The sequence below is a fragment of the Lycorma delicatula genome, chromosome 1, assembly GCF_047948215.1.
Source record: "Lycorma delicatula isolate Av1 chromosome 1, ASM4794821v1, whole genome shotgun sequence".
In the NCBI taxonomy this organism is placed as follows: Eukaryota; Metazoa; Arthropoda; class Insecta; order Hemiptera; family Fulgoridae; genus Lycorma; species Lycorma delicatula.
In genome coordinates this window covers 214864710-214892625 of record NC_134455.1, presented here as the reverse complement: position 1 = coordinate 214892625, position 27916 = coordinate 214864710, and the positions used below count along the sequence as shown (strand labels likewise).

Here is a 27916-nt window from a genome sequence, read left to right as displayed (position 1 = left end):
CATTTCATGCAAAACCTTCATTCCATATTCCCATATAGCTTTGAGCATATTTGATGAGTCAATCATTCTAGATATAACTAAAATAAAAATGAATTGCTTTGAGAATAAGTTTCGAAGATCCTGGGTTTGTCTTTGAGTGGAAATTGAAAATAAATAAATGAAATGTGAGTTTACAGATTCATTATATGTTTTGCTCTACATCCATTTAGGATTAACCAATGTTTGATCCTGATTATATTATGTATAGTTAGTATTTATATATAATAAGTACTTTGAATTTAAACAGAAAATAATCTTACATGTAGAAATAATTATCTCACTTTATTATTTTTTAGTTTTTAAATCTTGAGAAAATGTTAGATTTGGTTTTTGTAACACTCAAGTGAAACTAATTTTGTTATCGGTGATGGAATATATTATTAATTTTAAGATGAATTTTAAGCTAAATTTATCTGGATTTTAATATATTATTCTTGGAAAATCTTTTGTGATGATTCAGTTGACTTTTCTTGAACTAAATACCTGTGATAATCAACTTTATTATTTCTTTTTTAATTTTAATTTAGATTTTCAGATTTTTGCTCTTTTTATAGTAAAAGATTTTGATATACTTAAAAGATCTTTTGTAGCATCTGGTCACAAAAAAATTTTTTTTTTCCAAAATTCGCATTGGTTTTTTAAGAATGTGTTACTGTTGCAGAAATTCCATTTCTTAATTTTTTTTAGATTTCCAGAAACCATTACAATTTTAATTCTCTTTCATTTTATTAAGCCTGCTTTTTTAATAATTATCCATATACTTACTATAGCTTGATTGTGATATTAAAAAATGTTATTAGATAAAACTTTTTAATTCATTCAACATCACAAACGGTAAGTGTTTTGTAAAACTATACTCTTTAAAGGTTCACTATTTAACACATGGTGTGTTTTCTATTTCAGCAATACCTTCACACCTACAATTCCTTTAAAATCCTTAAAGTGTCATCTCCTCACTGAGGCTTGGAATTCTAAAATCATTTGTATGTAAACTGAAAATAGTTTTTAATATTATGTTTAAAATGTATTGTCGAGTTATTTTTTTTAAGTAAATAGTTAACGGTTAATTTAAGCCCTTTTTGAGACAAAGGTTATATCATTCTAGACTGAAATGGAATAGTCTGAATGGAAACTGTAATAAAATGTTATGTAAGCTAATCTATTTTACTTTGTAATTTACTGCACAGCTGTTTCAAGGTTAATTGATGTTCAAACTTGGTTTTATGCATAATAATTATTATTTAAATTTTATCTAAGTTCAACAGTTATAAAGTATAAGTGTGTCAGGGATGTTAATAAGTTGTTAAAAATCTTGAGGACAAATGTAATTAGAGTATATAATTCATTACATAGTTTACTATTTGTATTGTAAACACTTTGCTATTATTTTAATCCTCTTTAGTATTATTTTCTTAATTACTGATGCAGTTGTTTGTTCAGGATTTGCTATATCTTTTTATAAAGAAATTACTTGAATATTCAGATAATTCAATAATATTTTGATCATTGTGATAATAAAATTTAATATTACATAAAATACAAACCACCAAGCACAGATAATAGATAAGTTAAATGTACCTATTAATTTTCAATAACTAGTTTTTGAGGTATCTCATATCTTCAGTTGATATTAAATTCTATTATTAAAACTTATTGTTTTTAATAATTTGTTTTATTTCGGAAATTGTAATATTTATTTGTTTTTGTGCTGTTCAATACTGGACAGCTCAAATACAAATTTGTGCTGTTGAATGTATGTTAACAATATTATTTAAACTGTGATAATGGAAAAATATTACAATTTCCAAACAACATGACAAATTATTAAAAATAATAAGTTTTAACGGTATAAAAATAGAATTAATATCAACTTAAGATGCGGGTTGCCATGAAAAATAGTTATTGAAAGTTAATAAGGTAAATTTGACAAATCTAGTTGCTGTGTTTGGTGTTTGTATTTTATGCAATGTAAAGAAATTACTACATATGAAAAACCCTTGAGGGTTTATATTTTTTCAGCGGTATTCAAAACTACTTTTTACTAATCTTAGACATTGTTTCAGTGAATCTTACTATTTATATCCAACAGATTACATGGCTTTTAGCAAAAATATAAAAATATAGTTTTGTTTATTTATTTAAGTTTTAGCGACATCAGGATTTTTATGGATAAACCAGGCTTCCCTTTTAAAACCTCTGGTAGTAAGTGGTTGCTTAAAAAAGAATTAGATAATAAAAACTATTATAAAATCAGTAGTAGATGTAGGGTGTAGAGTATACTGAACAGTGATATGAGTATAGGTATAATTTATCAAACTACTTTTAGTTTACATTTTAACTGTTTTTAATGTAAGGTTATGATTGTAATTTATTGCAATCGTATCAAATAGTGTTTTAGAATAGCTCTTAATTTCTTAAATTATCTTTTTATACTATAATTTTCATTTATTAATGTAATAGTATCAATACACATTATACTGTAGTAATTATATTTGTATATTAATATTATTATTGATAATATCAATAATATTATATTATTATTATTATTATTATTATTATTATTATTATTATTATTATTATTATTATTATTATTATTATTATTATTATTATTATAATTAATAATAATTATAATATATTATTTTATTATTATTATCCTTTATTTTATTATAATAATATGTTATAATATTATTATTAATATTATATTATTTATATTATAGTTATAATATAAATAATATAGTTATTGATTATTATTATTGTATATTGTATTATTATTTGTATATTAATTGATATAGTATGAATGAATAAAGGATTCTTGAAATGTATTTGAGTGATTTTATTTGTCTTGATCTCAGAAATTTTATGGTAAAATTAAATAGTGTGTATTGTAAATTTTACACTTAATCTAATTTGAATAAAAAAAATATTTGTTTTTAATTTATCTTTTTAAGTATTATTTTTTATATATTTCGAGAACTTTTTTTTTCAGGATGTAACGTTAGTGAAAGCTGGTGGATCTTTAGGTTTTAGTATCATTGGAGGAACTGACCATTCCTGTATTCCATTTGGAAACTCTCAGCCGGGAATCTTCATATCTCATGTATGTATATTGTTTATATTCCTTAAGTATTAGTTATCTTGTTCAATATATTTCACTAGACAATTAGGATTTTACATTTTATTTGCATGTTATAAAACATATTGTTCTGCATTAACATTTTTTATCATTATCATTATTTCAAGGTGGAGGTTTCCTGGTAATATATAGTGTTTATAAAAACTGTTTCAAAAATTTGGCAGATGGTCTCCATATAAAAAAAAAGAAAAAGCTTTACCTCAACAAATGTCTGTAAACACTTAGTTTATTTTTAATATAAAAATTTATTTCTCAGGAATGGTTAATTATATCAAGCTAAAATTTATGTACTACTAAGGTACCTAGCTCTCACTATGAATCATGAGACCTTGTCGATGGTGAGAGGACTTGTGTGCTCAGTGATACGGAGTAGCTGGACCGAAGGTGCAGCCATATTGGAGCGGTATCTGTAGAGAGCCAGATTAAGGAATGATTCCTGAAAGAGGGCAGCTGCTCTTTCAGTAGTTGTTAAGGGCTTAGGTCAGGAGGACTTAAATGGCCATATCAGTGTCACTCAGTCTTCTGAGTCCTACGCAGCTAAAAGCAATGGAAAACTACAGTTGTTTTTTTTCCAAGAAAATGTAGCTCTCTCTGCATTTTCATGTAACAAAAATGGAGATGCCTTCCTTGGTAAAATATTCTGGAGGTAAACTAGTCCTCTGTTTGGATCTCTGGGTGGGGACTACTGACTGAACCTACCAAACCTCTCTAATTCCTACTACATCTGCATGTAGAGGAATTAGCGAGGTTCAGTGGGAAGAGGAAAATTATTTTTGGTCAAGTGATTTTAAAATAATTAACTCAGCTTCAAATAAAGGGCAGGCAGGAGTAGGTTTTGTAATGAATAAAAAAATAAAAACGAGAGAAGAGTATTTCAAAATGCATAGTGATAGAATAATTTTAATAAGGATAAAATAAAAATTAAGTGACAACAATTATTATTGTCTATATGATTACAAGGTGTCAGATGATTTGGTGGAATTTGGAGAAGCTTGAGGAAGATTTTTAAAGGAAGCGTAAAGAAGATTTTTGAGGAGGACATTGCAAGAGGTCTGAGTAAAAAAGATAAAGTAGAAAATGTAGAAGAAGAATGGGAGAATGTTAAAAAGGAAATTCTCAAATCAGCAGAAGCGATCTTAGGTGGAACAATAAGAACTGTTAGAAAACCTTGGATATCAAAGGATATATTGGAGCTGATGAATGAACGTAGAAAGTATAAAAATGCTACTAATGAAGAAGGTAAAAGGACCCGTCAAAAATTAAGAAATAATATAAACAGGAAGTGCAGATTAGCAAAAGAAGAGTGGATTAAATTGTAGTGTGTAGAAGTGGAAAATCATCATTGGTAAAAGAGACGGAGCATACAGGAAAGTTAAAGAAAATTTTGTGATACATAAATTAAAATCTAATAATGTGTTAAACAAAGATGGCACACCAATTTATAATAAAAAATAAAAGGTCAATAGGTGGGTGGAATATATTGGTTATACGGAGGGAAATACGGAGTGAAGAATACAGAACAACTAGCTTAACTACTCATGCATCAAAAATTTTAACTAGAATTCTGTACAGAAGAATTGAGAGGAGAGTGTAAGAAATGTTAATAGAAAACCAGTTTTGTTTCAGGGAAAGTATAGGGACAAGGGAAGCAATTTTAGCGCATAGTAGAAGGAAGATTAAAGAAATAAAAACCAACATACTTGGCATTTATACACTCAGCAGAAGCATTTGATAACGGAGACTGGAATTAAACGTTCAGCATTTTAAAAAATTTGGGGTTCAAGTATTGAGATAGAAGAACAATAGCTAACATTTACAGGAACCAAATTGCAACAGTAGTAATCAAAGAACATAAGAAAGGGAGTCCAACATAAGGAATTCCCTGTTACTTTTTAATCTTTACATAGAACAAGCAGTTAATGATGTTAAAGATCAATCTAGATCCGGAGTAACAGTGTAAGGTGAAAAGATAAAGATGCTATGATTTAGAAGAAACAATGAATGGCGTGGATGAAATCCTACGAGAGAACTACTCCACGAAAATAAACAAGAACAGAACGAAAGTAATGAAATGTAATAAAAATAATGTAGATGGACCACTAAATATAAAAATAGGATGAGAAAAGATTACAGAAGTAGAAGAATTTTCTTATTTCGGAAGTAGAATTACTAAAGATGGACAAAGCAGGAGTGGTGTAAAATGCCAAATAGCACAGGCAAAACGAGCTTTCAGTCAGAAATATAATTTGCTTACATCAAAAATTAATCTAAACGTTAGGAAAACATTTTTGGAAGTTTGTGTTTGGAGCATAGCTTTATGTGGAAGTGAAACTTGGACGATTGGGATACTTGAGAAGAAAAGATTAGAAACGTTTGAAAATAGTGCTATAGGAGAATGTTAAAAATCAGATGGGTGAATAAAGTGACAAATGAAGAAGTGTCGTGGCAAATTGATGAAGAAAGAAGCATTTGGAAAAATACAGTTAAAGGAAGAGACAGACTTATAGGCCACTTATTAAGGTGTCCTGGAATAGTCGCTTTGATATTGGAGGGATAGGTAAATGGGGAAAATTGTACACACACGCGACATTTGGAATAGGTAAAACAATTTGTTAGGGATGTAGGATGTAGGGGGTATACCAAAATGAAATAACTGGCACTAGATAGGGAATCTTGGAGCATGCATCAAACTAGTAAAATGACTGAAAACAAAAAAAAGGTACCTAGAGATTTACTTGTAATGAATCTAATCTGTCAAACCATTCTAAAATGGGCAGCAATGTAAACTTTTTAATTGTTAATATCAGCTGGTTTATTTAATGTTACATTTTTTTTTAAATGTTAAGCGTTTCATGAGAAAGTAAGTGAACCTTATTTATTCAAATCCATTCATAAATAACAAATTTATGGCAAAAGTTCTTGAAATGAGTCACTAGATTAAAAATCCAGTTTTCATTTCCTCCCAAATAAAATAAAATAGCTCAAAAAGATCTCAACTGGAATAATTTTATTAATATTATCATGAAATAAATTATAATAATTTAATAATATTGAAAATAATACAATTTTTTTTTTGTCTTCACAGTCATTTGACTGGTTTGATGCAGCTCTCCAAGATTCCCTATCTAGTGCTAGTCGTTTCATTTCAGTATACCCTCTACATCCTACATCCCTAACAATTTGTTTACATATTCCAAACGTGGCCTGCCTACACAATTTTTCCCTTCTACCTTTCCTTCCAATATTAAAGCGACTATTCCAGGATGCCTTAGTATGTGGCCTCAAAAGGCTGTCTCTTCTTTTAACTATATTTTTCCAAATGCTTCTTTCTTCATCTATTTGCCGCAATACCTCTTCATTTGTCACTTTATCCACCCATCTGATTTTTAACATTCTCCTATAGTACCACATTTCAAAAGCTTCTAATCTTTTCTTCTCAGATACTCCGATTGTCCAAGTTTCACTTCCATATAAAGCGACACTCCAAACATATACTTTCAAAAATCTTTTCCTGACATTTAAATTAATTTTTGATGTAAACAAATTATATTTCTTACTGAAGGCTCGTTTCGCTTGTGCTATTCGGCATTTTATATCGCTCCTGCTTCGTCCATCTTTAGTAATTCTACTTCCCAAATAACAAAATTCTTCTACCTCCATAATCTTTTCTCCTCCTATTTTCACATTCAGTGGTCCATCTTTGTTATTTCTACTACATTTCATTACTTTCGTTTTGTTCTTGTTTATTTTCATGTGATAGTTCTTGCGTAGGACTTCATCTATGCCATTCATTGTTTCTTCCAAATTCTTTTTACTCTCGGCTAGAATTACTATATCATCAGCAAATCGTAGCATCTTTATCTTGTCACCTTGTACTGTTACTCTGAATCTAAATTGTTCTTTAACATCATTAAGTGATAGTTCCATGTAAAGATTAAAAAGTAACGGTGATAGGGAACATCCTTGTCGGACTCCCTTTCTTATTATGGCTTCTTTCTTATGTTCTTCAATTGTTACTGTTGCTGTTTGGTTCCTGTGCATGTTAGCAATTGTTCTTCTATCTCTGTATTTGAACCCTAATTTTTTTAAAATGCTGAACATTTTATTCCAGTCTACGTTATCGAAAGCCTTTTCTAGGTCTATAAACGCCAAGTATGTTGGTTTGTTTTTCTTTAATCTTTCTTCTACTATTAATCTGAGGCCTAAAATTGCTTCCCTTGTCCCTATACTTTTCCTGGAACCAAATTGGTCTTCTCCTAACACTTCTTCCACTCTCCTCTCAATTCTTCTGTATAGAATTCTAGTTAAGATTTTTGATGCATGACTAGTTAAACTAATTGTTCTGTATTCTTCACATTTATCTGCCCCTGGTTTCTTTGGTATCATTACTATAACACTTTTTTTCAAGTCTGACGGAAATTTTCCCTTTTTCATAAATATTACACACCAGTTTGTATAATCTATCAATCGCTTCCTCACCTGCACTGCGCAGCAATTCTACAGCTATTCCGTTTATTCCAGGAGCCTTTCTGCCATTTAAATCTTTTAATGCTCTCTTAAATTCAGATCTCAGTATTGTTTCTCCCATTTCATCCTCTTCAACTTCCTCTTCTTCCTCTATAACACCATTTTCTAATTCATTAACTCCATATAACTCTTCAATATATTCCACCCATCTATCGACTTTACCGTATCTTTTCATATTATATATTGGTGTACCATCTTTGTTTAACACATTATTAGATTTTAATTTATGTACCCCAAAATTTTCCTTAACTTTCCTGTATGCTCCGTCTATTTTACCAATGTTCATTTCCCTTTCCACTTCTGAACACTTTTCTTTAATCCACTCTTCTTTCGCTAGTTTGCATATCCTGTTTATAATATTTCTTAATTGTCTATAGTTCCTTTTACTTTCATCATCACTAGCATTCTTATGTTCTCTACGTTCATCCATCAGCTGTAATATATCGTCAGGAATCCAAGGTTTTCTATCGGTTCTCTTTGTTTGCCTAAGTTTGCTTCTGTTAATTTAAGAATTTCCTTTTTAACATTCTCCCATTCTTCTACATTTTCTACTTTATCTTTTTACTCAGACCTCTTGTGATGTCCTTCTCAAAAATCTTTACCTCCTCTTCTCCAAGCTTCTCTAAATTCCACTGATTCATCTGACACATTTTCTTCAGGTTTTTAAACCCCAATCTACATTTCATTATCACTAAATTATGGTCGCTATCAATGTCTACTCCAGGGTAAGTTTTGAAATCAACGAGTTGATTTCTAAATCTTTGCTTAACCATGACATAATCTATCTGATACCTTGTAGTATCGCCTGGCTTTTTCCATGTGTATATTCTTCTACTATGATTTCAAACTGGGTGTTGGCAATTACTAAATGATACTTTGTGCAAAACTCTATAAGTCGATCCCTCTTTCATTCCTTTTGCCCCGCCCGTATTCACCCACTATATTTCCTTCCTTTCCTTTTCCAATTCTTGCATTCCAATCTCCAACTATTATTAAATTTTCATCTCCTTTTACGTGTTTAATTGCTTCATCAATCTCTTCGTATACACATTCTACCTCATCGTAACAATCGTCAGTTTAGGTTTTGATTTTATCCTTATTACAATGATTCTATCGCTATGCGTCTTGAAATACTCCACTCTCCTCCCTATCTTCTTGTTCATCACGAAACCTACTCCTGCCTGCCCATTATTTGACGCTGAGTTAATTACTCTAAAATCACCTGACCAAAAGTCGCATTCCTCTTCCAATAATACAATAAAATAAAATATTGAAATCCTGAATATATTAAATGATAAATAATATCAATATTAAAAAATAATTTGCATTGAAGCAGATGTAATTAGCAAGTCGTTTTTATAAGTGTGATTAAAAACAAATTCCCCGTAAATACATTGATCTGTTCTGTACAGTTGCTGCCAAGTAACTGAGCTTGTCGTGGTGGTGATTACTACCCAATGTATCATGCGTCATGTTTATGCTACTAAGAGATGATAATCATGGTGTGCAAATGTTTCAAAGAACAATAGTATAGCAGTGACGTGCGGGCTGATCATCCAAGCTTGTCGTTACATGGCAGCTACTGTACAATTTTTTTTTTTTACCTTATTCACCATGCCTGGTAATGTAAATCATATTTTATGCTTATAGCAATGTCTGATATGCATTTAACGTACAGTCTTGCACATTGCAACACCCTAGAATTGAGATGTCTGTATCAGGAACACTTACCCAATCGGGTGTTACCTTCTCACACAATGTTTTCTTCATCCATTCATAGATGATTCAGAGGCATAGGAAGCTTAAAATCTGAAAAACATGGTAATCAGGATGACCATGTTCAATATCAATGGCTGAATACAAGGAGGGTGTACTAGAGAGCTGGCTTTTTGAATTATATTTTCTTTACCAGTGAAGGAAAATTTACAAGATCAGCCATTCTTAACACCCTCAACATGCACATGTGGCCAATTGAAAATCCTCATGTCATTTAGAACCATCACCATTATCAGTTTTTTGTAAATATATGGGCTGGTATTCTGGGTGACCTCATGTCATTTAGAACCATCACCATTATCAGTTTTTTGTAAATATATGGGCTGGTATTCTGGGTGACCACTAATTTAACTGTTTTACATGAAACACTCAATGGTGAAAGATATTTCCATTTATTGACACATAATCTTCCACTTTTATTCAAAGATTTGCCACTAAACACGTGACGAAAAGCGGATCATGCTAGGTGGGGCTGTGGCTCATTAAAAATTTGAGAAAACCTAAATGAAGCATATCCAAACAGATGGATTGGTCGAGGAGGCCCTGTAGCATGACTTGCAAGGTCTCCTGACAGTCCTCTTGACCTTTTTTATGGGGTCATTTAGAGACACTTGTATACAACAATCCTGTGGATACCATTGAAGAATATCACACAAGAATTCTAAATGGGATTGAGACGATTCGTTAGACACTTGGCACCTTTGAAAGAGTCCGGCAGTCAATGAAAAAATTTTGGATACATGTATTTTGACTGAGAGTCACCATTTAGAACAGCTATTGTAGTTTTCTATATTAATGTTTTATTGTCTGATACAATTCTTTATTGTTGTTAAATTTTAATTGGAAAAAAACTCAATTTGTTTAATAACCAGTGTCTGTTCATTAAACAAAAAACATAATGCAAATTATTTTTCAATATTAATATTATTTATTATTATAATATTTTCATTATTTAAATAATATTTTCAATATCATTAAATTATTATAATTTATTACATGATAACATTATTAAAATTAATTATCGCAGTTAAGACTGTGTCAAGTTATTAATTCTATTCAGGAGGAAATGAAAAGTGGTTTTTTGATCTACAGTGACTCACTTCAAAAATTTTTCCATAACTTTGTTATTTAAGAATGGATTTGAATAAATAAGGAATCATTTTCTTTACCATAAAATGTTAACATTGTTTTTTTTTTGTTGTAAAATTAACATTTAAATAAACCAGTAGTTGCAAAGATATTAACAATTCAAAAGTTTACATGGCATCATTTTGGAATGGGTTGAGAGATTAGGTTCATTATTTTTGCACTAGTAAACCTGTAGGTACCCTAGCAGTATATCAAATTTCAGCTTGATATGATTAACCATTCCTGAAAAATAAATTTTTATGTTAAAAATACAAAATGGTGGATAGCTGGTAAACTAAGCATTTCTGGACATATGTTGATTAAACATTTTTTCTTTATTTTGAAGTGGGGGACTCTCCTGGTTTTTAAAACTATGTATGTCAAATAATGTATATACAGTACATGGTGTATCACAAAGTTCTCCCAAAACTTTCATAACTATTCTGCTTATGAAAATAATTAAAAAAAGCTCATACAAACATGCCCTAAAATGCTTCATTTGTGAGTTATGGCTAGTAAAAGATTTCGCTCGAATTTCAGCTATCCTGGAGAAATGAGGTTTTACTGAAAGTTTTAGGATGTTAATTAAGAGGCAGAATTAGTGATTTCTTATAGTTTTTGACCTAAAAAAATTAATAAAATAGGTCCCAGAATTGTATCTAAAGTAGTTTTTGAGAAATCTGGGGTGAAGATCAATAAATTGGGGTAAAAATTCTGTTTTTTATGTTTGATGTACAATAACTTTGTTAAATGGGAAATAAAGAAGTAAAACATTTAAACAATACTTGTAGAGAATTCAGTTCTAAACAAAATGGTTTAAGATAAATTGAATAAAACAAAGAAAAGTGCAAATTTTATTTAAAGATAGTAACTAGACCAAAATGCATTGTACATACCAGTCTATAATAAATGTTCAAAAATGAGCCCGCCATTTTCAACACATTTCTTGGGATGCTTTTGCTGCTCTTTTCAGTTTTTCAGGGTTGTCCTTAAATTGTGAACCGCTTCCATAACATGACAGTGAATTAATGAGTTAATTCCTCATAAGAATGTATTTTTGTTTTTTATACAAATATTTCATCCATCCCCAAATGCAAAAATTCAAAGTTGTTAGATTCAGGCGATCTTGGTGGCCTGGAATTCTGACCTTCACAACCAATCTATTTCTCAGGGAAATGATGATTTAAGTGAGCGGAAACAGTGCAAGAGAAGTGGGGAGGCGTACCATCATGCAGGAAATGTACTTTACGTCTCAGTTCTAGAGCAACATCTTCAAGCAGCTGCATCAATTCTTGAAAGTGCAAGTAAATTTCAATATTTAAGCAGCCAGGTAATATGAATGGTCCAAGCAGCTGATTGTGAAGAAGATCGCACCGTACATCGACACTAAATCAAGGTTGAAAATTACCTTCCACCATTTTATGAGAATTTACTTCTGCCCTTGTATGCTCATTGTATAAGTTGTTGACACTACTTTGAGTGAAATTTGCCTTGTCAGTAAACAAAACATGCTTGTAGAGTAGTCTATTTGTATTCCACCAGTTGGAGAACTTCAAGCAAAGTGGCCCATCTCCTTGGTGTAGATGTTGAACTGACTGTTTATGATAAAGATAAAACCTGTTCTGTTTAAGTGTCTTCCAAACCATCAAATGTGAAACTCCAATACGCTTAGAAAGACGTCTTGTAGTGACACCTGGATTGCACGTAACTGCATCGATAATAATTTCTTCAATAACAGTGTCATGGTGGACAGATTGTTTATAAATATTGATATGTTTGTAGGTGGTATGAATACTTGATAGTAAAACCTGTTTCCGAAAGATTGCAAAGTTGCACTAATTGTTTTGAATCCTGCGATTTGGAAAATGAATTTCACGTTCTACTGTAGCATTTCCATTGCATACATCCAAAATGAATACCATACAGTGTATTTCGCTGTTGTAAATAAGTACAGCATTACTTCAGTGGCAAACTGATCACGTTTAAACTAAAATTCACAGAAAATTTTCGCTAATTACAGCACAGTTCATAGTACCAAATATTGAATTACATATTTAATGTACCTTACAGAATGATTTAAACACTAATACAGTATTGTGCACTGTTGATCATCTGTTGTTATTTTATTGCCACCTTTGGAATAATAATTTATTATATTTCTGTCGTTAATAAAAAAATTATTATGTAAGTAATTTTTATTTATTTATTCTTATCTTACAGTCAATGTGTAATTTTCAGTTTTTAAAAGAAATTTAATTATAAATTTTGTTTTTACAAATTTTTCACATTATCAAAAAAAAATTTGGTTTTGTTAACATTAAATAAATACTTTTCTGACAAATGAAGTAGTGTTCTGTTTCTAAATAAAATTCAAATTTTTCTAACTTTTCTTTGTTTCATTCAACTTCTCTTTCGCAATTTTGTTCAGAACTAAATTCTCTACAAGTTTTGTTTAAAAGTTTTTTGCCTTATTACCATATAAAAAACAGGGATTTTTTACTCCCAGTTTTTTTATTTTCACCCTGAATTTCTCAAAACCTACAGCAGATACGGTTCTGGGACGTGTTCTTTTCAAGTACTCATGTCAAAAACCATTAGAAATCACTAATTCTGCAACTTCATTAACATTCTAAAAGTGTCAGTACAACCTCATTTCACTGGGGTAGTTAAAATCTGAGCAAAATCTTTCACTAGCCATAATTTGCAAACAAAGCATTTTAGGACATATATTTATATGAACCTTTTCCATTGTTTTCACTAGTAGATTAGGTTATGAAAGTCCTGGGAGTACTTTGTTGTACACCCTTTGTATTTTACAGGAAAATCCAATATAAGGTGTAAACATAAGTTTCCTACTTTGGCAATAATAAGGGGAGCCAGTTTTTATGTCAGCATTTGCAATCTCATCAACTGTACCCAGATCACAGGATTGGATCTATTCTTTAACTGAAAATAAAGACATTTTGATATACCAGAACTAGTTCCCCAAACATGTGAGATGGCTTGGAGTATGTATCTTCTTTGTACTGTTAATATCACAAGTGTTGTAGAATTGGTGTTATGACTCGGGTTATTAAAAAAAAAATGAATAAATAACATTTAAATAAAAATGATAATAAATTTTGCAAACCCCAGATGATTAATGTGTGCCCTGATTCTTGAAGAATCCATCCCAGGTTGACTTAGTGTCCCTACCAAAATATTAATAGAAGGAATTAAAAGATTGCATCCAAGCATGGCTAACCTTTTAATAAGTGATCATTTTACCACAGCAAATTATTGAGAATAGGAAATTAGATTATAGTTATAATTAAATAGTTGATAGCAAAACCTATGTTATGAATACAGGTCGCTTACATTACACTTAACAAAGGAATCTAACCCATATATTTATATGTTATAATATTTATTGTGTGTATGTACACACACACACACACACACACTTTTTTTTTTGAGTGGTTATTTGTTATGTATAATTCTTAATATCTTTGGGATATTTAGATAGAGTTTATATTTAAAGTAACTTTAATGTTAACACTAGTTAAATTCTAACTTAAATCATTAATTGCGTTTATTTTCATCTGGTTTACAAGCAACACTTTCTGTTCATACATTGCATCGTACCAGAAAGTCTTGTTTATGAGTAAATTATTGTTGTAATTTGCATTTTATTACTACAGGTAGTGCCTGGTGGTATAGCAGCAAATTCAGGTAAATTACGGATGGGAGATAGAATCCTAAAAGTTAATGGTCAAGATGTAACCAAAAGCAGTCATCATGAGGCAGTAATGACATTACTAACATCTGGTGATGAAATCACATTAACTATTCAACATGATCCTTTACCGGATGGTTACCAGGTATGATCATAAAGAATATTTGAAATGAAACTGCTCATGCATGCAAATATGGATTTGATTTAATAATGATTATAAAACAACTTTATAGATCACTCAATTGATGATCACTATAAAAAGAATGTATTTAATACTTAACTATTCATTTAGAATGTGGTATAAAAAAAAAATTTACTTTTGTTTAATGAAAATTATTTGAGGGTTTTCAGTTAAGAGAGATTATTTAATATTATCTTCTTTTTGTAAAATAGAGTTAATGTGTTTTAGTGGTTTTTTTTAAAAGTAACAATATAAATGTATTATTTTATAAAATGATTTACTTTTCCAAGCTGATCGGGATTGAATATATTGATGTAATGGTAAGATTAGATAGTGTTTATTAATATGTGATGTGCTGTAAGATAATGAATGCATGTTGAGATGAATTTAGTATGGAAATATTTGATAATTAGTTAAAGAAGTTTTATATCAATTTTCTCTAAATACAGCTGTCAATATTGGTTTTCATTTTGTACATAATTAATGATTCATCTATTCACTAGTAATAAGTAGTTATTAGTAATTATTATTGTACTCTGGGTATTAGAAAAAAACCAGAATTTATTTTTTTAGAAGAAACAGATCAGTTTTTTTTTTTTTTTAGTAAGCAATAAAGTTGTCAAATAACTTTAAAAGTTATATTTTAATTATTTATTACTATACCTTTTATTGGAGTGTATCAGAATTTCTGTAACGATCATCCTATTTTAATAAGATGATGTCTCAAAACAGGTAGTATAGGCTGCTTGAACAGGCAATTCAGTTGCAGTTTTACATTCAGCATTATTCACTCTCAGGCTGACAGATCTTAGACAGTAAAATTAAATTGAACTGACCAAATTTTTCTGGAACTGTTCTTTAACTTGATCCACACTGGTTAATTTATCATTTATTTGTACATTCATTGTTTGCCACCGTCAGACAGTAATAGTAAACTGTGTAATAATAAAAATGTTTACTATTATTTCTTGAAACTAAACTACATTTACCCTGTAATTTACTTTACATTGACCTTGTATTGCAGAAGTCTGTTATTAGTTATTTCAAATAACTTTAATAAGTTACAGTTAATATGAGTTAGTGAATCACTATCGTTTCTATAATCGTGAGAACTGATAAAATTCTTTTCAATTCCACTGACTTTTAACTGTATGAATTTATTGATATTTCATTACATGTAAATGAGTAACAAACCTTCAAAAAACTTGTTAAATAGTTTAACACTAATTTAAAGGAAATTTAGTGTTTTAAGTGACTATATAACATAATTGCTGATCCAATATATCTGTCATCATAATAAAATAAATAAATTAACAGTACTAAAATAAAATAATTACTATAAAATTATTAAATGAATTGTTTTCAAAATACTGAAAATTTTCTTTCAAAAGTTTTTTGGAGCTAAATTAAAAAATAGTGCAATTAACAACAGTACTACAATCAACAATAATAGTACTATATTATTTATTATACAAGAAAAAAGCTAATGGTTAGTTCCAAAAGGTCTCCTCTGGAAGAGTTCCATTAAATTGTTTAATAGTTTTAAAGTTTATCACTCTTTATTATGAAATTTTTGCTGTTTAACAAATGAGAATTAATAAATGAAAAAAAAGTGAAAAGGATTAAAATTAATATTCTGATTTGGATAGAAAACATTAAAACAAGAGAAAGTGTTTCAGGTGAAGAAACTCAGTTTGTATATAATAAATAAATTTGCTTCCTTTTTACTCTGTTGTTGGCTCATTGCGATAGTATATTATTTGTTCTGATAACAGTCAACAGTAGATTATATTGTTATACTGAAAAGATTTTTATCTTACTTTATTCATGATGTACTTTATATTTTGGCATAAGAAAACATTCTTTCATAATTTATGATAACTCAGAATCAAAAATATTTCCAATAATTCATTGATGAACTTAAATTTTTTTCTTAGTTGGTATCTGTTATCTACTTATTGTCATATATGAAGTAGCCTGCATGATTAAATGCTTATTGTCCTTACTATTAATAAACACATACATATATATATATATATACATGCATGTATACAAACTTAGAGAATTACACTATGCAATTTAATGTCACTATTAAACATTTATTTTCTAATTGATTTACTACATTTTTAAAACTTTTTTTTTGTTAATATTCTGCATTTAGATGTGCAGAAGGTAAATGTTTGATAAAATTTTGTCTACAAAATCTTATAATAATAGTTAATGATAGGTATTTAAATTGCTAGACTGGCTGTTACGTTTTTTCTTTTTACCTGGAATTTTTTTTAGCCATTTCGGTTATTTTTTTCTTTATGCAGTATCAATTAACTGTTTTATGAGCTTTAACCTGAAAGTTTGTGAAAGTTAAATTTTGTATATCAAAAGTTGTGTTATTTTGTGGTTTGTGATCCCTGTCCTTGATACATGTGAATACTGGGCACATACAGTTAGTAAGCTGTGTTTTGTTATGTTCAGTGATTTTGTAATAATTAGTAATGGAAGGTTAAAAATTAATATAATATCTTTTTTGAAAAAAATGGAATCACGCGCTTTAACATTAAAGTCTTCTAGCAAATAATGTGTTTATAAGCAGTGAAATTCTTAGTTGGTTACAACTCCTAGATGATGTACGGGTCAGATGATTGGGCAAATCAGTGAAAATTAAATAAATAGAAGAGGTAAAATCATGGTTAATATTGGATTGCAATGTAGAAAGAAGTTGAAGAGGTCAGTAAATCATCGGTTAATTTGAAACAATTTTCATTAATCTTTTGGACATGAAACAAATAAATGATTGTAAAATTTTGCCAAAAAGTGCTTAAACTTGACAAGAAACTAGGGAGGAAATGAAAAATGAAGCACTATTGAGTTGACATTGTTACCCAACACATTTTACTTTCTCATGTGTCAACTAAGTGAAAAAGAGAGTATCGTAATCTACAACATTATTTAGTTTTTAAATATTCTTGATGTTTATGTCTCTTGATTCAGAAACTGGTTTTTAAAAAATCATCTGGTTTACGTATCTGTTACTTATTTGAGAGTATGGTAGCCAGACTTTTGAACTAATTTCATTTAAATATTGCATTTTTTCCTAAGCATCGCTAGTAACTTTTGAATTTCTATCTCAGTATTTTTATTAGGACTTATTTATGTGGTATTGATTAAGTTACTGATCTTTGCACTATAACAGAGTGGCTGTTTTTTCTTTATTATTTCATAGAAAAGAGAATAAGAAAAAAATTTTTAAAAGGTGTTTCCTACCATTCTTTTAATTAGTATAGGTATACTTAATGTTGGTTACAATGCACTATGAAAAAGGTTCTGCTTCTCTCTTGGTAAATCCTTGTTTTCTTTTATTTCAACTTGCAGTCCAGTCTAAATATATAGTGACAAATGTTTTGAGATATGATTTAAAGTTTTTAAAAATTTATACAACTTTATTTTAAATGCTTCTAATTATTTATCTTTTGAGCTTTTTGTTCAATAGAATTTTTGCTAGGGATTTTTTATGTACGCCTATATTTTGTTTTTTTATACAGCTTATTGTAATTTATATTACATTGTAAGAGTAGTTTTGTGCCAGTTATCAAGATTATTAACACTTTTAAATCTCACTTTGCATGCACTTTTGTTCTCTTGAGCTCTTGTTTAATTTTTCTGAAAATTAGTGTATTGCATAATAGTTTCTTACTTTACTTTGTATATGGTTGATTATTTTTAATGTTATGTAATACAAATAATAAAGGATCAAATTAGTAATATATTCATGTAATATTTATAATAAAAGTATTTGTAGATTTTATTATTTTTTCCATCGGTTTCCCAAAATACAATATTTTGAATTTTTTTCTGTATGATTATTCTTGTAAATCATTCCCCCAAATGAAATTCCAGTTTTCTTTTCATATTAAATAAGGATTAAATCATTTGTATTCTGCAAAGGCAGATATTATATTTTTCAAAAATGAAGCATCACAGTGTCACTTTTAAATATAAAATTAGTATTAATGAATGCTACATACAGACTATATATAAATAATTGTTATGAAGTTAACCAAAAGTTGGCTTTTGGAAATTTATATATTTGCCCAAAACTGTTAATCTAGACATAGAATAGAAGTATGGTAAGTTTAATAATAGTACTATTTTAAATTTATCATTAAATTAATTGAATTGCTGTGATGCCTAACAAAATTAATGTTGGCAGACATCTAATAATGGATCTTAAAAATAAATTCACAAATTTAGCCGACTTTTGACATCAAACTGAAAGAGTTATTGTAATTTGTTATTCTAATTTTTAAAACTGTTTTACCTAAAATGAGTTTTTGTTTGGTTTCTTTATTTCATTGTATTTAATTGCATATACATAATTTTATTTAGTTTTGAATTATGTTATTATTAAAGTTTTCTATTATGTTACTATTTTAGATTGCTATCTCTGCAAGATAGCAATCTAACATAATACACAATAATTTTATTAAAATTAGCTATTTTTATTTTAATTATTGTACAATAAACATCTTGATAGATTTAAAGACTATTCTAAGATATAAAATAGTCAAATGGGTTTAAAATTTAAGGAATTACAAATTATAAAACACAATATACAGCCAACTTCTGATTATCCATGATAATAACCGAGAAGAGAATCATAGATAATCCAAAATCACAGTTGATCCAAAAATAATATTTGAGTAATATGTGTAAAAATGACCTAATATGGTACTGTAGTTCAGTATTTATATGCACTATTATTTAAGGTATAACTGTAAATAATAAAATAAAATACAGTGCACTACACTGTTACGTACGTGGTAAATTAATATACAGAAGTTTATTCAAAGTACATATTACAAATGTTCATTATCACTAATACAGTACGTAAATAGATTGTACAGCAGTAGTTATGTACTTACTACATAATGCATTAACAAACACTTATTAAAACTACAATAGTTAATGAGAAAAAATGAATGGACATTAAAAAAAATAATAAATTGTGAATTTTACTCTTTCAGATTTTGTTTTAATAAGATGCAATTGATTGTTGTTTTAGTGTTTGAAAACACTTGCTTTTAACTGAACTTTGTTGTTGCTTAGTATAATAATATCTCAGTGAACTATCATCCTATCATGTTCTCAGTGGTCTATAGTATGACATTATCATATTCAAAACAAGCACACAAATGAATGAAGGAGTAAACTTTTCACAGCATGATGAAAAAAACTTTAAATTTTTAACTTCTTTATAAGTTTATAAAACTTTATTTTTTCTGAGAAGCATCACAGTTAAGCCGCAATGCGGATAATTGGAGGTTGACTGTATATTGAATTGTATAATTTGTAATTCCTTAAATTTTAAACTCATTTGACTATTTTATATCTTAGAATAGTCTTTAAATCTATCAAGATATTTATTGTACAATAATTATAAGAAAAATAGCTAATTTTAATAAAATTATTGTGTATTATGTAGATTGCTATCTTGCAGAGACTTTTGCTTTCCTAATTTCTTTATTAAACAAATCTCAAGAAATCAGCTGTTCATGAGTTATCCAACTAGAAAATGTGAATACAGTAAATTCTATAGAAAACATGTTATGATATAAAATCAGCAATACTTTAATGGATGCAATCTTATTAGTTATTCTAAAAAAAAATTATACACTTTATTGATAACATATGTAAGCAGTATGTCTGTAAGGTATGTTTGTGTGTATTTTAGCATGCATGCATGAGAATGTTCGTTTTTATGGCTGTGAACTATTCGAAATGAGGTATGTTAGCTGGGTGAAAATGGTAAATGAAACTTTTTTTTGAAATGGGTAATTAGGAACCATTCACCAAAAAAGTGCAGTCTATTTTTTTAACATAAATGTTTTACATAGATAACTTTTAATTTGTTAAAATTTATTTGATGTATTAAACTTATGATTTTTTTTTATTATGTTTTACTTACAATTTTGCTACAATTTATTTACATTATTTATGATGTACTTTATTAATAGTTAATTGTAAATCATAATTAAATCTGATCAATATTTTTTTATAATTATTTAATATTAACTAATTATTATACTAATTATATATAATTAGTGATGCAATTGATTCAATAATTTCAAAAATATTTTTTGTTAATGTACTATATTCTAAAATGAAAATGTTTAAGTTAGTTACTATAGGATTTATGTTACTCTTTAGCTAGTAACAGATGGAGATAATACATGCATGTGCAGTTTTCTATTGTTTTTATATAGTTCATAATTTATTCTTACCTTTTTACTTATTTTGATCCTGAAGATTTTATTATTTTGTACTTAACTATAAAACTTTTAATTTTTATGTGGGTACAATAAATGTTTACTCATTATTATAAAATTATTGTGATGCATTTTTAAATTCAGCTGAAATACTGGTTCCAAACATATACATTCTGAGTATAAAGTTGTTTAAAACTAGCAGTTTCGCTATTCAGTTTCTGCATTTGGTCCATTTTATAATGCAGTTACTATTTTCAGGATTTTTTTTAGATAAACTTTCTTGAATTAGGATTTCAAATATTAAATAGTATTGCTGGTTGTCCTACATATTTTGATACAAATTTCGGTTATAATACTTCAACTCATTGTAAAGGGCTTCACATTTTCTTACTTCTCAAAGGAAGTTGAGTTACAGATATTGCGAATAAACAAAACAAAAATGAGAAGGGTAAACTCAAATTGAATTATAGAAGTTTTTTGTAATAGTATAGTTACACATGTTTAGTAGTATTCATGATGATTGTTTTATAATTTAGATTATATTACCTTTAAACCTTATATATAGCAATTTTACTTGTTATACTGAATTGTGATGTTTGTTAACTTGTTAACTGATTGTTAAATAACAATCTGTGAACAATAAATTATTGATTTAGCTTCTTTAAAAAATTTATTCTATAAAAAATAAGTAAAAAGAATATTCGAAAAGAGCCTTAATTTGCTAAATTTTAAACTACGTAATTGCATTAATTTGTTTTCTTTCAAGCCAAAGCAGGAACTTGCTATCTACATCTAAACTTGCAAAAATTGCTAAAATGAAATTTTGCCAAAATTTCGGTTTCTAGTCTTTCATATAACTTTACTAACCTCTTAAAAAATGTTTAAAAATTTCTACCCTCAAAAGACAAGGTAGATTTATTTTTGACAAATGTTTCTTTACAAAATTCAGTTTTTTATTGTTTTCTTTTTCAATTACAGCTTGTGAAAAATTTCTGCCGTTTTCCCTGATTTCTGCTGAAAGGGTAAAAATGAAAAGCAGTTCTGAAATTCTGGGAACTTAAATTAAGGAGTAAATTTGATGGTTTCATATGATTATGTACCTGGCAAATTGATTAAAATAGGTCCCAGAACTGTATTAGATAATTTTTCAGAAAATTATCAAATAATTATTTGATAGAGTTTTTTTTTATAAAAACTTTATCAAAATAAAGAGTTTCTAAAATCTTCTTTATGCTCAGTTGATGTTAAATAACTTTTCTCTGAATTAATTCCTTACCATTTTGTTCCAAATTTTATACTTTATTGGCAGTTTAACAGAGTTATTGTACATCAAATGTAAAGGTTGTGTTTTATGACTAATTTTTTATGATTACATAAAAAGTCTTAAATACAGTCTGGTATTTCTGTCTACATTTTTATCAATGATACCATGATATCAAAGTCATTTGCTGTCAATTATTATAGAGTTAGAAGCAATTTACTTTTCATTGTTAACTTTCTGAGGAGATATTTTTAATAACATTGTGCATTAGATACTTTAATTTAAAAAAGATTATCTTGTGTAAACCTTGAAATATGGTTAAAGATGTTTAGTAATGATTTTTCACTTATGATTTTAGGTTTTGGAACTATGAGGTCAGGTCTGTTGCATTTTCTTAGGAGTGATGTAGTAATTTGGATATTGTTTTATTCATGCTTTCATACTTCCAATGAAAGATGACAAACATTGTGTTTCTAAGTACCATACTTTGATGATAAGTTTCATTCAAATTTTAATTTTCTTTATCTTACATTTACACTTTATTTTGTTACGCCCACCCTCATTTTATCATTCAGGTATTTTTGCTTGCATAGAAAGAATAAGGTTTTTATTAATTATATGGGTTGTGGTTAAGTTGGTAAACTATACCTCTTATAATCTGATGGTTATCAGTACATTTGAAATGTATGAAGAAATTAATATCTTGAAAATAAAGTTCCATTGGCTGAAATTACATTTAGTGGCTGGTTTCCATTTATTATAGTTAATTTAACATTGGCTTGCAGTTCCCCTGCAACTGGAAAATCCTGTTAATATTTAGAACCTACTGATTATAACAATTGATGCTACTTAAAGTGATATAATGTATACATGTACTGTGTTATTTATTTATTGCAGGAGTTGGCAATAGTTAGAAAAGAGGGAGAGAAACTAGGTATGCATATAAAAGGGGGCTTAAGAGGGCATCGTGGCAATCCTCTTGATCGAACTGATGAAGGTGTGTTTATATCTAAGATCAATTCTGGTGGTGCAGCAAAAAGGGATGGTCGTTTGAAGGTAAGAATGTTATAAAATTCTGTTTATTTATTTTTATAACATATCTTGTTTATGTATAAGGTATAAGCTGAATTAAATAATATTATTTCTGGTATTGGATCTTATATGTTACTAGGAAGGAAACCCACGGTCACAATTCCGGAAAATGTTTTGAATGATAAGTGTTTCAGTTATTAAAAAACTTTTCTCCTGAAACAGTGGTAAATAAATTTTATGATATATTTTAAAACTTAGTAAATCACAAAAGTAGCATATGAAAATAAGGCCTTTTTTCCCTGTTTTATATGAAGAAGAAAACTTCAAAGCTGTTTCAGTCATTATTTTTTTCTTTGAAATTCTTTGTTGAATAAATCATCTTGAATTAATTTTTTTTTTAATTTGTGAAATAAGAAATAGGACTTAATTCTTTGTGTTATTACTATTTTTTGTTTACATGCATTCCCTAAGTAAATACCAAAATCTGTTTTTCATAAAGAGGATATTCCCCTAAACAATTATTGTAAATAAATTGCCGTTGGTAAAAATATAAACTTTACAGGTTTTTGAAGTCATTACAAATAACTAAAATTTCAGTTGCATAAGTTGCTGTCTGGTTAAATAAGTTCACTCCAGAAATCTGTTAAATCAGGTTTTGTCATTTAAGCGTAATCTCATGTGAAACTCCGGATATCACTATAATTAGCAAACATGATAATGGGCCAAGTTGGAATAATGAGTTTTTCATTTTGTTAGAAATGCAAAGATAACATAAATCATATATATATTTACTATACTTATAATCATACTAAATTACAGACATACCTTAGTGTACGCATGTATGTATTAATTATGTATTTGTATAAGCACAGCACTCAGTAGAAAGTTTACGTCACTTGCCTGCTTGCAAAAATGCAAAATTGAAAAGTTTTGAAAAGGAAGTCTGATCAGGTACAGTCGTGATCTGATGCAATTTTTTTCTGAGAAAAATATTATTCCTTCATTAACAACATATTTAAATTTTTATAAAAAAGATTACTTATAAAAATTAATTGTAAAAATCATGAATTGTGCTCCATTTCTTACTGTTTTCTGGTTCATTCCCTAAAACGAATATCGATAATCAATAAGATATAGTGGACAATATGTTTAAATTATTGAAACACTAAAACACCTTTTTTTTTTAAGTTTATTTGTTGTCTAGCAAAAATATATTGTAGTTGTTAGATCATATGCTGTTGTAATTAATCACTGTTTATTATTGTTTTAACAATAATATTAACTGTTAATGTTGTGACTGGTTACTATACCAATCTGTGTCTTGTTAAATTTTAGGAATGGACCTGCAATTTTTTTTTGTATTTATAGTTTCTGCCTTAAATTTATGTGTGTATAGATTTATTTAAAGTCAGTTAAATTACATGAAAATTGTAAGATATGAATAATTTTCATCTAATCCAGGAAATATTTAACAAGTATAATGTAACAGGTGGTCTCAGAAAATTCCCAGATTAAGCCTAAAAAAAAAATAAAATAAAGTTTTTTATAATGCCTGCCTTGGTTGTGGTTTATAATACTATCAAGATAGTCTCCTTGGGTGTGTATGTACTGATTCCACCCCTCAAAAGTGTAGGTGAAATCGCTTTCCCAGAGGCAGGTTCAGCACTACTTCTGATTTTTTTTTCTGACCAATATAGTGTCAAAACGGCAGCCTTTCAGCTTAAATCTAGTTTAGGAAAAAAAGAAAAATCACAGGGGCTAGATCCAGAGAGTGTGGAGGGCTATCATATGATGTCTACCGTGTTGTTTGTCAAAAACTTCATTGTTTATTATGTGCCAATTTTACCAAAATTCTGGCCTTTTTTGCCACAAATCTTCTCTCAAGCCCCTCAAGACATCACAATAAAAGCCAGAATTTTCTGTAACACTGGAAGGTAAAAATTCTCAGTGAACAAGTCTTTGATATCAAAGAACACAATGGGTTAAACAAAAATACATGCATTTTTCTGAGCTTCTGGTCACTGCCGTGCTTTCTTCTGTCTGGGTGACTGCAGGTTCTTCACTGTGATGACTGTTGTTTTGTTTCCAAATCGTAGTCATAAACCCAACTTTCATCTACCATTATGACCATGGAGATGACAGTATGATTGTTGTTAACATCTCATGAACCTCACAAAACATAAGCATGCAGCTTCTTTCAATTGAGTAACAAAAGATGAGGTATGAAATTTACAACAACACAGTTTATGTTGAAATTTTCAGTTAAAACTTCTTGGCATAATCAATTTCACCTGTCACAAAATTTGTGAATTCTTTATCAAGAGTCCTCATGGATGAGTTTCCAAATTTTCTTCACATTTCTGATATTTTGTCACCTTCTGACAGAAGGTTATCTCGAGTGATCATAGAGACTTCATCACATTGAACAGGCCTTGAAATAAGCATTTTGTTGAAAGACATATGTTTGACTTTATGAAAGCAATTTACCATGTTCACACAAAGTTTTATGCTGGTTCATTGTTAAATTTATTGGCCATCACAGCCAAGTAATAACACAAGTTCATAAATTTGTGTTTCTAGACTGAACATGCGCACACAGTGTAACTTCATTTGGCTAATTGGAAAATAGGAGCAATGACCTGCAGTATCCGTAGTAGTTACTGCAATTACAGTTCAGGAACATTCTGTTACCACCTTATATAATGGAATGTTTGAAACTCTGTTATTGATATGTGCAGATATCTGTTTTATGTATTCTATTCTTAGGTTCAGAATTGTTACCTAAAGTTTTATTCCATGCTTTTTTTTTGTCCAGGTTGGAATGCGGTTATTAGAAGTGAATGGAGTTTCATTATTAGGTGCTTCCCATCAAGAAGCTGTCAATGTATTACGTTCCTCAGGCCAGGAGATCAGACTAATTATATGTAAAGGTATGTTTATTACAGGTTACGATTGACCGTTAATCATGATTTTCATAGGTAAATATGTCTGTGAGTTCCTTTATTGCAATTTTATTTTTATTTCTGTTAAAGAAAGAATTCTTCTCAAAGTTGCCCTATTTACTGCATTATTTTAGTTTTTGAACTATTACATGGCCCAAAGATGTCTCCATATATTATGAAGACCTATCTATCTACAGTATGACTTCCTCATATATATTTCCTTAAAAATACAGCTTCATTTATATATATATATATATATATATATGTATAATTTTGTTAATAATAACTCTACAGCATGAATGTAGAATAACAGTAAATCTTGTTATCACAAACTATGAGGTCTATTCAGAAAATAATCAAACTTTTTTAATTATGCGCCAACGGGCATATTTACTGATATGCCGTTGGCAGCATTGTGCTTCGCATAACCTCCTTTGTAACCACATGTTCTTGGATTGTTGATATCTCATTTAGTTTTTGTGTTATTGTTATTTGAGTACAACATGTTTAAGTGCTAGTAGCGATTTTTGTAATGTGCAATTTTTGGGAGCAATGTAAAATTTTGCATGAAACATAGGGAAAGCTTTCATAGAAACGTTTCAACTTTTGAAACGGCTTATGGAGATGATGCTCTGTGTCTTAACGCAATGTTATGAATGGTTTTCACGATTTAAAAGTGGTTGTTAGTCAATTAAAGATAACCCTTGAACAGGAATCCCTTCAACTTCAACTTCAGCTGATGACATGCACGTCCAAAAAATCATTGATCTGGTGTGTGGAAATCGCTGATTGACTGCCATAGCATTTGCAGAAGAGGTTAGCAACTCAATTGGCTCATGCCATGACATTTTCACTGAAAAGTTGAAATGCATCCAGTTGGAGCAAAGTTTTTTCCTTATTTGATGACCCAACTGCAGAAAGAATATTGAACAGAGTTTTGTCGGTAACTTCTTAAACAAGCCGATGACAATGAAACATTTATGCAAAGGCTCATAACGAGATGAAAGCTGGGTTTTTGGCTACGACATCGAGACAAAAGTTCAGTCATCACAATGGATTGGCAAGGGATCTCCACGTCCCAAGAAAGAATGTCAACCTCGATCCAATATCAAAGTGATGCTGTCTGTTTTTTCAAAATGCACAAAATTGTGCATTTTGAATTCTTGTGTGAAGATGAAACAGTGAACCGTGCGTATTATCAAGGTGTTTTACAACAGTTACGTGAAAAAATCCTCAAAAAGAGACCAGAGTTGTGGGGAGACAACTCACAATTCCTTCACCATGACAATGCGCCCTCATACTCAGCTTTGTCAATTTGTCAGTTTTGTGCCAAATATCAGATGACTGTCCTCCCTCAACCTCCCTACTCACCAGACCTGGCTCCTTGCGATTTTTTCTTATTTCTGAAATTAAAATCAGTGATGAAAGGATGCCATTTTGAGACTACTGATGACATTAAAGTATAATCATCACAGACCTTAAAGATCATTTCAAATCAAGCTGTCCAGGTATGCTTTGCGAAATGGTAACACCGCTTGGAACGCTGGGAAAAGTGTGTGAATAGGGGAGGGGAGTACTTTGAAGGAAACAAGGATCAATAATCTGTAAAATTAATAATAAAGATTAAAAAAATAATGTTCGGTTATTTTCTGAACAGATCTCATATATGTTACTTTTAAGATATACTATATTCATTCTTTGTTGTTGAACCTGCCTACAAGTTGTGTTGCTATTTGTTATTTGTTAATTCTTAATTGTAATCTTTTTGCAAAATAAATTACAAAACTATTTGTAGGAAAAAAATATTCTATTAGTGAAGTTTATCTTTTTTTTTTACTTGTGTATAAAATGTAACCTTTTCTGTATTTGTGATTAGTTTTTGTGACTATTTGAGTTCTTAAGATTTGATTTATTATTGG

The 27916-nt window shown here is 29.0% G+C and overlaps 1 protein-coding gene across 10 annotated transcripts in view; it reads left to right on the top strand.

Annotated features, from left to right (window-relative positions):
• Positions 1-27916, top strand: part of LOC142328405 (protein lap4-like) — a 492228-nt gene that overhangs the window by 349103 nt on the left and 115209 nt on the right. For all 10 annotated transcript variants that reach the window (XM_075372138.1, XM_075372147.1, XM_075372166.1 and 7 more), the window contains 4 exons: positions 3026-3136; positions 14284-14463; positions 22921-23079; positions 25871-25985. In XM_075372138.1, the coding sequence (XP_075228253.1) occupies positions 3026-3136; positions 14284-14463; positions 22921-23079; positions 25871-25985 (565 nt within the window). The remainder of the gene's footprint in view (positions 1-3025; positions 3137-14283; positions 14464-22920; positions 23080-25870; positions 25986-27916) is intronic.